The sequence below is a fragment of the Anguilla anguilla genome, chromosome 4, assembly GCF_013347855.1.
Source record: "Anguilla anguilla isolate fAngAng1 chromosome 4, fAngAng1.pri, whole genome shotgun sequence".
Classification (NCBI taxonomy): Eukaryota; Metazoa; Chordata; class Actinopteri; order Anguilliformes; family Anguillidae; genus Anguilla; species Anguilla anguilla.
The window spans coordinates 25,904,689-25,919,229 of record NC_049204.1 but is presented as its reverse complement, the minus strand read 5'-3'; the positions used below and the strand labels follow the sequence as shown (position 1 = coordinate 25,919,229).

General features: G+C 38.4%; 1 protein-coding gene across 3 annotated transcripts; it reads right to left on the bottom strand.

The window, feature by feature from the left end:
• Window positions 1-1,148: 1,148 nt before the first annotated feature.
• dph2 (diphthamide biosynthesis 2) lies at window positions 1,149-12,897 on the bottom strand. Of its 3 annotated transcripts, XM_035416357.1 has the most exons (8): window positions 12,739-12,897; window positions 12,282-12,355; window positions 7,335-7,489; window positions 6,554-6,666; window positions 5,359-5,579; window positions 4,179-4,871; window positions 3,060-3,251; window positions 1,149-2,311 (listed from the first exon to the last, which is right to left on the bottom strand). In XM_035416357.1, exons 3-8 carry the CDS (start codon window positions 7,476-7,478, stop codon window positions 2,187-2,189), a joined length of 1,488 nt encoding a protein of 495 aa, XP_035272248.1. In that variant the 5' UTR covers window positions 7,479-7,489; window positions 12,282-12,355; window positions 12,739-12,897; the 3' UTR covers window positions 1,149-2,186. The 3 variants fall into 3 exon arrangements, with proteins under 3 accessions (XP_035272248.1, XP_035272247.1, XP_035272249.1); XM_035416356.1 differs by lacking the exon at window positions 12,282-12,355; XM_035416358.1 differs by lacking the exons at window positions 12,282-12,355; window positions 12,739-12,897 and adding an exon at window positions 8,762-9,188.
• Between the last annotated feature and the right edge of the window lie 1,644 nt (window positions 12,898-14,541).

Sequence of the window (14,541 nt, the reverse complement as noted above, 5' to 3'; positions counted from 1 at the left end):
AAGCAGTGTACCCAGGGTTTCCAAACCAAAATGTCTAAATTATTGATTGCTGTAAATCACATGCCAGATTTGGCATGTGCGCAAAGGGGTTAAGCAATTAACATCCTATCATGCTCTGTGGCATGTATAAAAATTCTGAGCAGGCCCAATTTATCTTGATTTTGGATCAACATGGCAAGATCTAAATGACTTTGAAATAGGCTTCATTATTGGGGCATGGATGTCAGGAGCTTCAGACACAAAGACTTCTCAATGTAAAACAACAAGGGAATTAGCTATTCCAGACCAGCATACACATAGCAAAACAAACAAGAAAAAACATCAGTAAAATGACTTCTTCAGGTATTACAAGTTTTACACTATCCTATGGTTTGATGTCAGTGTCAAATAAAATGTGTTTTGATACTTAACAGCAATAAAAGGTGGAGCCAGTACTTAAATCTGTTAGGTTATGCGAAAGCTTGTCAGCTGGTCCAAAGCCTGTGACAAGTGTGCAGGGACTTGAGTAACTTCTTCTTAGAAGCTGGGGGCGTGACGGGTTCCAGTCAAGATGACGTGGGATGTGCACAAATCTTCCACTTGGGTCCAGCTGTGAGGGAAGTGAAGTATGTAGATACTTGCTCCTCAAAACAACTGTTGATGGAAAATAAACCAGCATCTGGTTGGGTACACTAGAGTTTTAACCCTCAGAGCAACCCTCAGAGCCAGTTGTCTCTGTAAGTTTTTATGCTCACTAAGTCACTGACGGGACAGAATCCAATGTGTTAACTGGAACCTGGTTGGTGGATTATTTTTGCCACACAAACATTTTATTAACTTGTGGTATTGGAGCGATCAATAACACATGGATAGATAAACCATTGATTACTACTTTAATGTGTTAAGCCTGTTGAATGGGGTTCCCATTCCTCCTAAAAGCGGTTGTTCCTTGCCCCAAGCTGATGCCTAATTTATCAAGCAGTTTTTGTTGCAGGGTCACAAGAGGAATGGGACAGGCGCGTCATTATGCCTTGGTTGACCAGAAAAAGTTAATGGTGAACGTGATTCAGCAACTGGTCAGTCCCATGGTCAGGAAGCCAGAGGCAACAAACATTCCTGTGTATCGTATCAAATTACTTGAAATGCATTTTATTCCTTTAAACCACAAATGCCATTTATTAGATGATCTCATCCAGTTATACAACTTTATTTATTTTTTTACATAGCATTTACATTGCATCCAATTACTCAGCTGGATATATACTGAAGCAATGCAGGTTAAGTACCTTGCTCAAGGGTACAATGGCAGTGTCCTACCAGGGAGTCAAACCTGTAACCTTCAGGTTCCAAGACCAATTCCCATTTCACTACACTGCCGCCTGTCAATCTGTAAAATTGGCCAAATCTGTAAATGCCCCTACACTAGCCATTGTATAAAGAGCATGTCGCAATAAATTTCAAAAATATGTTTCATCACAAAAAAATTGCCTGGGCTAATCAGAAACACACAGAAAATGAAAAAAATAAAATTAAATAAAACTACTCAAATTTAAATAGTGTAAATGTTTTCTTCCAATTTTTCTTACAAATCTATTTACAGCAATTATAAGTAAAAACCCAAAGCCTTTACTCCCATTGAAATATTGTGAACATTATTCTGTCAATGAAAGCAATGAACAAAGCTATTTACATATTACAATATATTATTGTGAACAAGTTTTTTTTTTTTAATTTTTTTAACCATTTTAAGTAATTGAAATTATACTGGTATTCAAATTGGATAACTTAATGACTGTATCTTAATTCAATACCCTACTATAACACTTAACACAGGAACTGGCAAATTTACACCATCCACTGTCTATGCATGTAAATCCAGACCAAAAACCTTTCAGAAACTCTAAGTTGTGCCAATGGCCTTAAGTAAGGCCTAATGTCAAGGCGGTGAGTGTATGTACAGTCATGGCTTGTGTAGTGCAATCTTTCTTTCTTTGGAGTTTGTACCTTGCACTCTTGATGAAGACATTCAGCTACACTTCATTAGAATAAACTATTCATTTTAATGTAGGATATGTATGAGCTAGGTTCGTTTACCAATTGAATCACAGTCCTTGTACACGGAAAGAAGTTCATAAGAGTAAGTCATCATATTTGTTGTTTCAAACAGTATTATTTAAAAAATCTCATTCAGTATACCAATATCAGTATCAGTTCTTCCCTTCGTCTTCATAGACAATGGCAATCCCTCTCCTGCCCTCCACTGCTTTTACAACCGGCGTTCTTCCCAGTTCCTGTTCCAATCCCTGCCAGGTACGACCCTGCAGGAAAGAGGCTGTAGCACAAAACAGTTTTTAGTGGTGTGAATAAGACATCATTAAAGACTCAAGCACCATTAGAGGATACACTTGAAGCTTTGATTTTATGCAGGCTAATAAATCCCCTGGGCCAGAAAGTGTTCCCATAGAATTTTATACAATTTCAGCTCGGGCTAAATCCCAAATCTATGTCAATAATGGAATGTGAAGGAGGGAACCCTTCCAAACTTCACGTGTATCACATTTTTAATTGAGTGGGAATTATCCATTCTATTTCACATTTCATTGGATCATTTTACTTAAATGCTAACACAGACATTGCAAGACTGATCACTTACGACTGGATTTACACATTTTGTTTTTCTTGGCTCTGTACACCAGCATGTTGGATTTGAAATGAAATAATAAAGATGATATTACAGTGCAGATTGTCAGCTTTAATATGAGAATATTGACATCCATATTGGGTGGTTTGTGAGGAAATTACAGCCCTTTTTAGTTCCCCATTTAAGGATAGGAAAAATAATAGAAAAGATTAAGGGGAAAGGACGCTCTGCTCAACTTAGTCACCTCAGCAACGCATGACTGAATTTGAAAATTTGTGGTCCAACTGTGATGGTTTATTTATGACATTCTTCAAGCATATTTATTAGGCTGACTTTTCAGTTGATGCCAGAAACTCTTTGACAATCTGGCTGGTGTCATCGGTGTCTTCATTGGACGACACCAGAGGGGAAAGAGTGGAAGAAACCTTTGATAACAAACCTGCTGTGTTGTTGTGAGCCACTGTGAGGGTCTTGTTTCTCTGGACCACAGAAGTATCATCGCTGCAGTCAATAGGCAGAGAGGAGGAGAAATATGTGGATCTAAGAGCCCCGGTAATGAGGGAGACATCCACTTCCTCTCCATCATTCTCATCGGCGTCTGGACTGGGCAAGTTCACACCATTGCAAGCCCCTGCAACAATTTATTCTGTTAATTCAGTGATATATGCCATGTAACATCCTTTAGAAAAATATAAAATATTACTCTATCGGTAATGTAACATTCCACCCACATGCACAACATGCACAGGGGACTTTCGATATCAACCACCAATTTTGTTGTCCCACCCTGAGATTTTGTTTGACAAATTTACTTTGAGTTTCTTCCAATTGTAAAGCATTTGTATTTCTCATTTCACTGGAAAAGAAAACCTTTGTTTAAACAATTGACATGTCTAGCCTCTGGTTTTTGCATAAGGGGACTTCTGTGGATATGAAAGTTATCAGAGTTGAATTGAGTGCCATGAGATTTTTGAGCTCCTCCTTGTTCCTCCTATTTCCTGACACCGATCTCCCTTGGTCTTATAAGTTATGCAACATTGTATTACAACATTTATAATAACTCATTCATTGGTTAAGAGAGCCCCCTGTTAGCCAACTAATCACATCCCTTATTTAATTCCCTGGATGTTTATGTGCAAGTTGTAATTCATTGTATTGTCTATATTGCCATTATTCTTTATTTCTGTTTGAAATATTTTACTGTATATGGGGGTGTATGGATGTTAGATTTCATGTATTTGTATTATTTCTGATCAAACTGAAATATTGAAGTTCCTAATTCTAACTTCCCCTATTCACAATAAATTCAATAATCCGTTAAAAAGGATGGCGTAATGTTTCCCTCTTTCACAACGAATGATGACCGACTGACCGAAGAAAGCCCATGTTGGTATAATGAGTTAGGTTAATATGATTGTCATTAAAGGAAACAGCTATTAAGTTTTATCAAATAAAATATGCTACATGTAGGTTGAGTGAAGGGGTTAAGCACACAGTAGTAGTTAATAAATATTTTTACTTAATTGCCACTTCCCTGACCAAATCAATCCCGCCCTACCTGGCAGTAGATCTCTGAAGTCAGTTACATACTGGCCCGTCCACTCCTTGTGCTTGTTACAAGCCACCTCCATCTCAAAGGGTGTCACCACAGGCCGGTAGAACTCACTGGAGTCCAGAAGAGAACTCTCTGAGCAAGCCACCAGGACAAAGATGTCGATCTCTAGAAAGTTGGCCAACTTGGGAACATTCAATTTTCCCATGGCAAACACGTAGCTTTTTTTTCCAGCCTTGCGAACTGTATCTTTCAGTTGATCAATAATTGTAAGGTAACTGGCTACACCAAGAGTGCCCACCAGGATTCCCACCACACCGGCGTCCTTCGCTTTCTCAATCAAGTAGTAGCGCTTCATCAGGGCACGGTTGATGTTGACGGTCTCTTGCCGCCACACTGTTGTCTCAGGGTCAAACGAACTGAAACAGCACTGGTTCCAGGTCATCATGAAGTTCGTTAGTGTTGCGCCCTCTTGCCCGATGTAGAACATACTATAGTCCTCCACCTTATACTCTTCTTTCAAGCTGAACACTCGGCCAAATTTATGAACATACTTGCATCCATCCTGGTGTGAATGTGTTGGTGAATCAATGTGCTGACCCTGTATTGATCCAAGAATGCAACACTGATTCCCATCTACATGAAGAACAGATTTCACCACATTTGGATACTCAGGGGAGAGCAGGTCCAGGAGATCATCTTAAAAGGAGAAAGCAAAATTACTGCCAGGGAAGAAAACACTTAAATGATTTGTTAATCACAATCTTCCAATCAATCTAAATCCAATTTAGGTGGTTTCAATGTCAACAAGAAAACTCATCCAAATGTTGTTGCAAATTACTCCTAATACCAGAGGGATGATTTCTGATCAAATATTACAACTGGAAAAACTGGACAGCCAACTGGCAGAATGAGAATAAACATAAAATTTTATACTGCCTGTTTTTATAAGAGAAGGGGGCTTGTGCATAAGAATGGTTGAAAAGCATGACATCTTGTAGCAGCCGTTTGAAATCCCTAACATCATAATTACTTGAAGCCAGCAACTGTATAATAATCAAGGCATTAAAATTTACTTGAAGAGAAAGCCACCATACAGAGGTCCTTGAAAGAGTTTGTCTCCAATGAGAAATGTACAGGACACAATCACATTTTAATAAATAATTTGGAGAAGCTGGAGAATTACCTATTATATGGAAATAGGTTACATCATATAGAATTATAATATTGCTCTGTCTGTCAGGATACAGACTGTGGAAGGAGAGCACGCATTTCTGTAGGTCCACAGGTCTCTTCCCAAACACGTACATCAGAGGAAGCCTCCTTGAGGGACTGAGACAAGCTCTTCCATAGTGGATAATACATTGGGCCTCAACATGCTCTGCTGCCACCTCATCTACACAGCAGCTGAAAAACAAAAACCCGATCAGATGTACTGTCAATAAATACACTGCCACATTTTGTACCAATTAAAAAATTTTCAACAATTCTATTGACACAAATATTTAGTGAGCTTCATAATGTTTGGGACAAAATCATACTTGTATGATGTAAAATTTATATGGCTTTGTACGCTACAGTTTAAGATTTGTAATTAAACAATTCACATGTGCTTAAAGTGCAGATTCTCGGCATTTATTAAAGGGTATTTTATACACATTGGTTTCACCATGTAAAAATGTTTTAGACATAGCCTCCTGATTTTCAGGACATCATAATGTTTGGGACAAAAAGCTTCACAGGTCTTTCTGGCTAAGGTGTGTTAAATTGCTAAATTGTTTTTTTTTTTTTTACGTTTAGCTGAAGTGTTTAAATAAATGTTTAAATAACTCATATTTCAGCAAAACTATTTGGATACTGCTCCTGGTAAGCGTACCACATTCATTTCATTTTTGGGTAAACCGCCTTTAAAATAACAACTATCTGGCTCTTCTTTTTCTTTTATGAGGCAACACAATATCAAAATTACATCAGATATTTAAAAAAACAGAATTTTTGATGTTAGTACACTCTTTTACCAATCTATCACCCTCCGTAGTTAGTTTGTGCTTTAAAACTAGTCATTTCGGCAAGGTCCTAAAATGAATGGGAGTGAACTGAGAGCCTAACGGAGGAACGGTGATGCCGTTAATGGTTAGGATGGACAGCTGATGTTGCTAGTATTCATGCTATGCAAATAAAATTGGGTAGGCTCCAGAAAATGACTTGTGTTATACCGAAGTCAAATATCCCTTTAAGCAAATGGGACAGGAAATTCTAAAATATATTTCATAATGAGCAGCTTTCTCACACAATAGTATAACAGTTATTGCATTCTTGTCACAATCTTATTTTTCAGGTGACTACCACTTTCAACTACTTGTCACAAAAAAGTATTCAACCTGCCATATGATGTGTCTCCCAGGATGTATAGTTTTGCACCCGTTTCCTTCTCAATTTGCGAAGCAATCTGTACTGAGTCCACCAGCAAGTCATCCGGGAACTGCAGGGCAACCTAAGAAACAAGAACATATTTTTATTACATTTAAAATAGCATTTTCTTGTCCTCATTGAATTTATACTGAGATAAAAGTGGGTAAAGGAGAGAGAAAAAGAAGAAGAAAAAAAAAAGAGTTAAGGGTGTGAACATTTTTGGGGCGTGCACATGCAGCACGCATGGAATTTGTAAACTTTTTATTCAAGTAAAACTGAAAATTGCAAAAATTTCTGATCAGTTTGGCTCCACAATTGTTATAGCAGTTCCACACAAGAAATATAGTTGATGGCATGCCTTTGCAAAAACTTCCTTGAGAAAGTTTTTAGTTAAATGGTTCTGCTGAGTGTATCCCTGTTTCTTTGATTTGCCTTTCACTCTAAACAGCAGGGACAGAAACAGACTACATGCAGCAACTCATGAATGAATCCAGTAGCATTTAAATAGCTTTCTTTAAAAAAAAAATGTAACTTCAGAAGAACATCAATTCATCTACATTAACAAAATGCTTCAAACATATTTCCTCCAAGGTGGTTTATCTTCATGCAACATTCACAAATGTGTTTTTGACTGCTCACCTTGACATGCCATCAAATAATATTATGTGCAAAAGGACAAAAAAACATTCCCACAGTAAGTCAATAATTTTTTCCACTTGCACAGATGTAATTACATTTCCTAGTACTCACCTTATTGAAAGAATTATTCTTTATGAAATCACAGGTTTTCTTCATCTCATACATTTCTTCAAGGATTTCTTCCATTTTTGTGCTAATGTTTGTCCCAGTATCCACGGATCCTTGGGGGGCCTGGTAACCACTGCTGCTGAACATGGTTTGGAAAACTATTTTGAAAAGGGAACATGTAGGGAAAAAAAAACATAAGATAACCTGAAGTTGGAAAAATCTCTCTTGGAATTTATTCTCGACTTCTTGTCTACATAGTACTGAAGTGGAAGAATACATCACTCAATGAAGGGCAGCAACAAGCATGCAGAGGAATGTTTCATTATTAGGGCCTGTACTGACATCTCAATAAAAGAAGAAACCACAAAGCAACTGCCTAAGATAAATTTCAATAACATAATCAAAAATACTGTGCCCACTTCACTAAACAAGACAACATACGTACCATTAATGAAACATGTTTTTTTCTATTTGTAAATTTGCATGCAGCTGTACTAAAAAGACTTTCAGTTTGCGTCATGTTGTTTTGATATTTTTAAACTGCAGTAACTACTGCAGTATTTTTTTTAAATCAGCCCATTCCTTTTTGCATTTTAATTCATATATTTTTCTTTTGGTTACAGAACAGGAATTACAGAACTTAAAAATCAAACCACATGTTTAATAGACCACTTTCAGGTTTGTGATATTTCAGTTTCAATGCTTCAAACTGTCCCAACTGACAGTTTTTGTGCAATGAAAGATGTTTGATATTTACAAATGTTTCTCACAACTTGCTGGCTTTACAAGGCACAGGCCCTGTTACTAAAATGAAGGTCCTTGAGGGCTGAGAACTACTGGTTTTCCATCCTCCCTTTACCTGGGATTCAGGTGTGACGACATTCTGGTCAATCAGTAGCACTAATTGTTCAGTTAATTACCTGGGAGAAAAGAAAACCAGGGCCAAATTTGGATTCAAGGGCCAGATTTGAGTAATGATGGGTGTAGGGAATGAGAACAAGGTGCACAAACTCTTTAGTCAATGACTTAAATTAATCACTTGTGCTAAAAAGCATTTCTAAAAACAGGACACTTTAATTCCATTAAAGATGATGTGTCATCATCTTACAGTACACTTAAATAATCTGAAATGAAGTTCATATTGGCTGTTTTCTGAAGTACTGACTCACATAAAAATAAATTAGCTATGGCCTACTCCAAAGTCATATACTTAGGCTACATGAGGGAAAAAAGACCAATATAACGTAATATATGTCTGGCTGTAGTTTGTGAAGCTACTATTGTTATTTCAGTGATTATATGAGGTGTTGCAGTGGGGCATATCACAAAGCACAAGTATTACACAATTATCTACCCTGATGAGGAAGTTAAACACAAAGTTTGCTGAAAGTGTAACTTGCATAAGTGAAAAGAGAAAGAAGAGGAAGTACTGTCCTTTAGATGAACTAGGCTGTATGTGACTGAGGACACGTTGAATACGTTGCTTTTTCCCCAATAACCGAAACATCCCGTTTATACACCTGCACCAATTACAAGTGCCCTTGAAGCATCTGTAACTCCCTTTGCTTTTCTACTATGCCCATTTTTTACACGCAGAAATATTATTTTTAAAAAGCTTGTATTGCCTCCCTCAGAGATGTTTTGCACTCTCCATGCTGTCTGTAATAAAGAAGCTTTACAGCCCTAAACAGACAGCAGTAATTTCTTGAATCTACAGATTGTAAAACTGAAGAATTGACTGACAGAACTGAACGGAAATTTGTCAAATCACACAATTTGCATTAAATAATGGTACTGAAAAACTGAAGCAAATAATAAATTGTCTAAATCTGTTCAAAAGAAGAAGACAATGTCTCAATTTCCAAAAAGAAGATGCTAGTCCAAACTGCAGAACAATTAGACCAACCAAAAGGGTTGCCAAAGTGAAAAAAAAATTGTGTCTAAGAAAGCCTCATGGCACAAAAATGCATGCAAACCATAAAAGGTGAATCACCAGCAGATTGCATGGAAAGACTGAAACAAGTGTTTGAACAAGACACAGGCATTCAAGATGTAGAGGGACAAACCACAGGTGCCACGGCCTCTAGATTTGAAGGTGGGATTTGAAGGCTTCTGTCCAGTTAGAGTCAATACTGATCAACAACTTTTTGAACAATTTGCTTCAACTGGAAATTAAAACAAGCTGTTCAAAATGCAGGACATTGTACGCTGTGCGTTAGGACTTGGAGCACAAAAAGGAGCCAGAAGAAGTAAAGCTTCTTTTTCTGAATGCACCACAAGGAAAGCCAACAAGTTGCATCAGCTGCTGTTTTTCCTCTCATTTTCGCTTCACCCTTTTCCCAGTTAGACCCTGCATAACAGGAAGTGCTTGCATCTCGATGGTGCACCGATCCAAATGAAGTAGGACTCATGCACATTGCAGAATCTGCGGTCATCACTACTGAACTTTCAAAGCCTCTTCCTCGGAAGCCTCAGTACCCGCTAAAGCAAGAAGAGGAACAGCTCCTGTGGTTTCCGCTACGTTACAAAGAGGTATAAGCACTCCTCCTGCGCCACCCCCAGGCGGCTCACGATGTAAAGATGCTCATTTCCGAAAGCAAAGTGCCAGCCCTGCAACTGGGAGCGCAAGCCTCAGTCGCACCATTGCCTTCTCCATTCCCATTCACAAGGAAGGAGGATTTTCTCTTTCTGTGCTCACAGGCTCACGGTGGTAAGCAGCACCCACATTAATTAGATGGACTGAATTGGCTTTGGATTCAGTTGACTCGGCTAGGATTGAATTCAATTCTAAACCTTACATTATTATCTAAATTGGACAGCTGAACAAACAAGTTTTTTTCAATCGCAAAATGTCGGGCAAATAATCATCTTACTCACGTAAAGATGGTGCAAGATTGTGGATCATATGCCAAAATGAAATGTCACTAAGTGGCCAGCCCCTTAGAGCACCGGTGGCTGCGCCACTACAGTCACCTGTTAATTTTTGCTCATGGTGAAATTACGGATTGAGTGTCAGATCTAAAAACTAAGTATGCACACACCACCATAGTATGTATAGGAACCGTTCGCTTTCCAACTTGCAATTAAACAATACAAGCCTTAATGTCATGTGGTGTCCTTTTTCTTCTTTTTGAGTGTGCGGTTCATGTTGATTGTAACTTGCCGGAGCAGCATAACTCCATAAGTGGTTGCTTCAGCACAGCGTTGTGCATTCAACCACAATTTACAAATTTTGCCAATTCATCAACATGGCAAAAGCAGATTCTCAGTGAGTGAGTTAGAACAACATGAAGCATGAAGTCTAGCTAGGATATATAGGATCATGATCGTATTACTGCTTGTAACGCATTTCAGTTATTTACGTTGCATCATATAATTAATATTGTTATATTTGCATTAGTCATAAGAGACATTGGTTAGCCTTAGCCAATAACTAACAATCCGAGCTGTTAGTATGGAATTGAGATGGCATGGAAAATACTCATTCAGATTTACTGTGTGCTGATATGTGCTTGGTAAACGTAAATTTCCCTTGGAGTGATCATAACAGTAACAAATCAACCCATCCCTTTACAACAAGACTACATACTGTAGAGTAGGCCTACTTAAAAAAAAAATACAAGTATGAAAGATTACATATTAGAGTATGTTTACCACAGTTTCTCACAGCATTTTTGCATTATTTTTCAATATGATATTAATGCCTCAACTTAAACCATCATAAACAGGCAAATTTATATTATTTATAATGAACAGAAAGCATTTTATTCATTTTTGGAAAGGTTTCGGATAGGTTTTTGTACCCAAAGATATCTTATACCCCTATTCTGATGACAAAATTATAATTATCACTTGAAAATTGTGCAAAAGTGAGTTTCATGTGTCAAAAGTTACTTGTTTACATTTTGGACAGATTTGACGACAAAGTAAATCTATCGTTTCTGTCACAGCACTTTAGACACAAGCAATATCGGAAGAGATATCCTAAAATTTACTTCTTACTGAGAAGAGTGCCTGACCCGCAACCGTAGAAATGTGTTAACACGGTGGCACAATTACCATTCTTGAAAAAAAGGCTATATGCTGTAAATGCATTTAAATAAAACCTACTATGCATAAAAAAGCATTTGTCAATCATGCTCAATCTGTTTATAGTACCACCATAGTGAGGAGTGTTTTAAATCATATAGCGCTGCACCCTCAAAAAGGGAAAAGAAAAACTGTAGGCTACATGTGAACTTTAAATATAGAACCACTAGCCTGACTTTGACAACTTTGAAGAAGACGATATACTTTATTGAACCCCGTGGGGTAATTTGTCCTCTGCATGTGACGCATCCTAGTTACTTAGGAGCAGTGGGCAGCTGCCTCTCTTGTGCTGCGCCCAGGGGCCAACTCCAGTTCTGAGGCAAGTGCCGTGGTCAAGGGCACCCGCAGGAGTGCACCTAACATGCATGTTTTTGAGTGTGGGAGGAAACCGGAGTACCTGGAGTAAACCCACACGAACACGGGGAGAACATGCAAACTCCGCACAGAAAGGCCCCAAGCCGAGATTCGAACCCACAAACTTCTTGCTGTGAGGCGACAGTGCTAACCACTATGCCCTTTTTTTTTTTTTAACTGGCTCAAGTATTTTGTTAAAACTCAAAAGTAATTTAAACATCCAATCAGAACCAGTGGCTTAATAGCCTACTATGTCAGTAATTAAGTATCATTTTCTACATGAGTATACTTGATGTACTAAAAGTTGTGAAGAAATTCAAGCATAATTCAGGGGAGTATCCAGCTAGTAGCTACATACAGCTAGTACATAAGAAATCTTCATCATCAGGCAATCTTCACGGCAAAAAAAACTTTTTTTTTTTTTTTTTTTTTTTTTTTTTAAATAGCGCTTCCGATATTGCTTCTGTCTAAAGTGCTGCGACGGAAACAACGATAGATTCACCTTACCGTCACATCTGTCCAGAATGTAAACAAGTAAAGCATTCGTCACGGTCGGGAGAAATTTTATGACAGCGTCACTGCTACGGAGGAAAATAAAAGCAATTTAATTAACGTTAGCTGGCCTGGTCTTTATCTGACATGCAGCCTAAATTGAGCCAAGGTACAATATTCTCGAAGAACATTTTAAGCGTTAGGAGTTGGTTAGAAAAGCTCTCAATGTAAGAACATATATTGAACACTCCACGGCTACCGTGACTAATTGCAAGGGGACAGCTACAACGTCAGTCTACGTAGTATGAATGTAGCAATCGTTGCTACCCACGACCACGTGTCGAATAACACCGGTGCTAAACTATCTAACGTGACAAACTGAGATTGAAACAGAAATAAGAGCTGTATAACGATTATACTGTGGTATCATATCTTAGATACTGAAGACATAGCTCTTGTAAAATAAACTCACCCGTGCTGGAATTCGGCTAGTAGTTGTGGAGTAACCCTAGAGACCGAAACTCCAAAGCGTGTATCAAAAAGAAAAAAGAAAAAAGGCAATTGTAACCTACTAGAAACACTGTCCCGAGCAACGAACAGTTTAGTAATGCCGAGGCTTGAGCGTTCTTATTCTTCTTCTGAGGTTTAATGGCGGTTTAAACCAGCTTTTGTGCATTATCGCCACCAACTGGACTGGAGTGTGGAGGAGTAGATTTGGCAGGAAATAAATAAATAAATAAATAAATAATTTTTTTAACTAAACCAGTTTTCCTTAGAAAGCTACGGAGCCCCTAAAGCAGTGGTTCTTAACCTTGTTGGAGGCACCGAACCCCACCAGTTTCATATGCTCATTCACCGAACCCTTCTTTAGTAAAAAAACTAACTAACTGCAGACTAGACTGAGGGGTGGACCTCTGCGGCGGAGGCTCCACCGAACCCCTGAGACCGACTCACCGAACCCCTAGGGTTCGACCGAACCCAGGTTAAGAACCACTGCCCTAAAGGAACGTGGGTGAGAATTTAAAAAATATATATTACTGCGTTCCCTCGCTAAGGGAACGCAATAATATATATTTTTTAATTCTCACCCACGTCCCTTTAGAGGTTACGTAGAAAGCTGATGATGTAACTGAATATTTTGTTTGATGACTTTCCTAGAAGATCCTCCAAACGACATACTGTGTTTTCCATTCCTCAGTGATATAAATAAACTGTTTCGTTCTTAACTGCATTACATTGAAACAATATGTGTTCTACAGATTCTGGTTCATTACAGTGTATGCATTTCCCTGTCGGATGCTTATCTATTTTACACAATGTATCATTTAGTCCTGTATGACCAGTGCTTAAGCGCGTTATGGTGGTTTCTTCCTTCCAATTCCAGCCCCACATTCTCCCAGCACCAGCGTATTTCTCTATTCTGCACAAGTGTCCACCTGTTTCATCATTGTCCGAGTGTTCCTGCCAGATTTTGTGCATATGAAATTTGATATAAACCTTGGTCTCAGCTTTACTAAGTAAAGTGCGTAATGTTTTGGAGTCTTAGGGTCTGCTTGGCCAGAATATCTACTTCTTCATTTCCCTCTATACCTACAAGGGCAGGTAGCCAGAGAAAAAGAATGCATGCGTCAGTCATTTTTAACCTATATAATATATGGCTAATGTCAAGCAAAATATCCTGTCTGCATGAGGCTTTGCCAGATCTAAGACTAAAAAATGCTGAGAAGCTGTCAGAGCAAATTACCACTTTGTTTATTTTGTGTGCCTTTATTCACTGTAGATCTATGGTTATTCCCAATAGCTCAGCCATATACACAGCCAGATGATCTGACACCCACTTCTTTATGGCTAAATCAAATTTGGGAATAAACACAGCAGCGCCTGCATGACCAGAAACAGGATCCTTAGATCCATCTGTGAATACAGTTAACATATCTGCAAAGTGTTGTTCAATGTGTCCCTGAACTATATCGCAAATAGGTGGATTTTTAATTCAGTTTCTGTTGTAAACTCAAGTTTGCGCTTGGCATTGGGAATAACCAGGGAGGAAATTGGAACTGTAGGGCTATATGATAGATTGTGCAATCCTATAATTCCTACTTTAGCATCCCCTACCCACCCAAAACCTCTGAAGTTGGACTTGTGTGTTCCCAGCATTCTGTTAAAACAGCCTTAGTGGGGTGTGAATGTCTGTGCCCCTGTAAATTCACCAAATATGCAAGCATTAATTTGCTTCTCCTAATTCCCAGAGGCATTTCTCCCATTTCAACCTGCA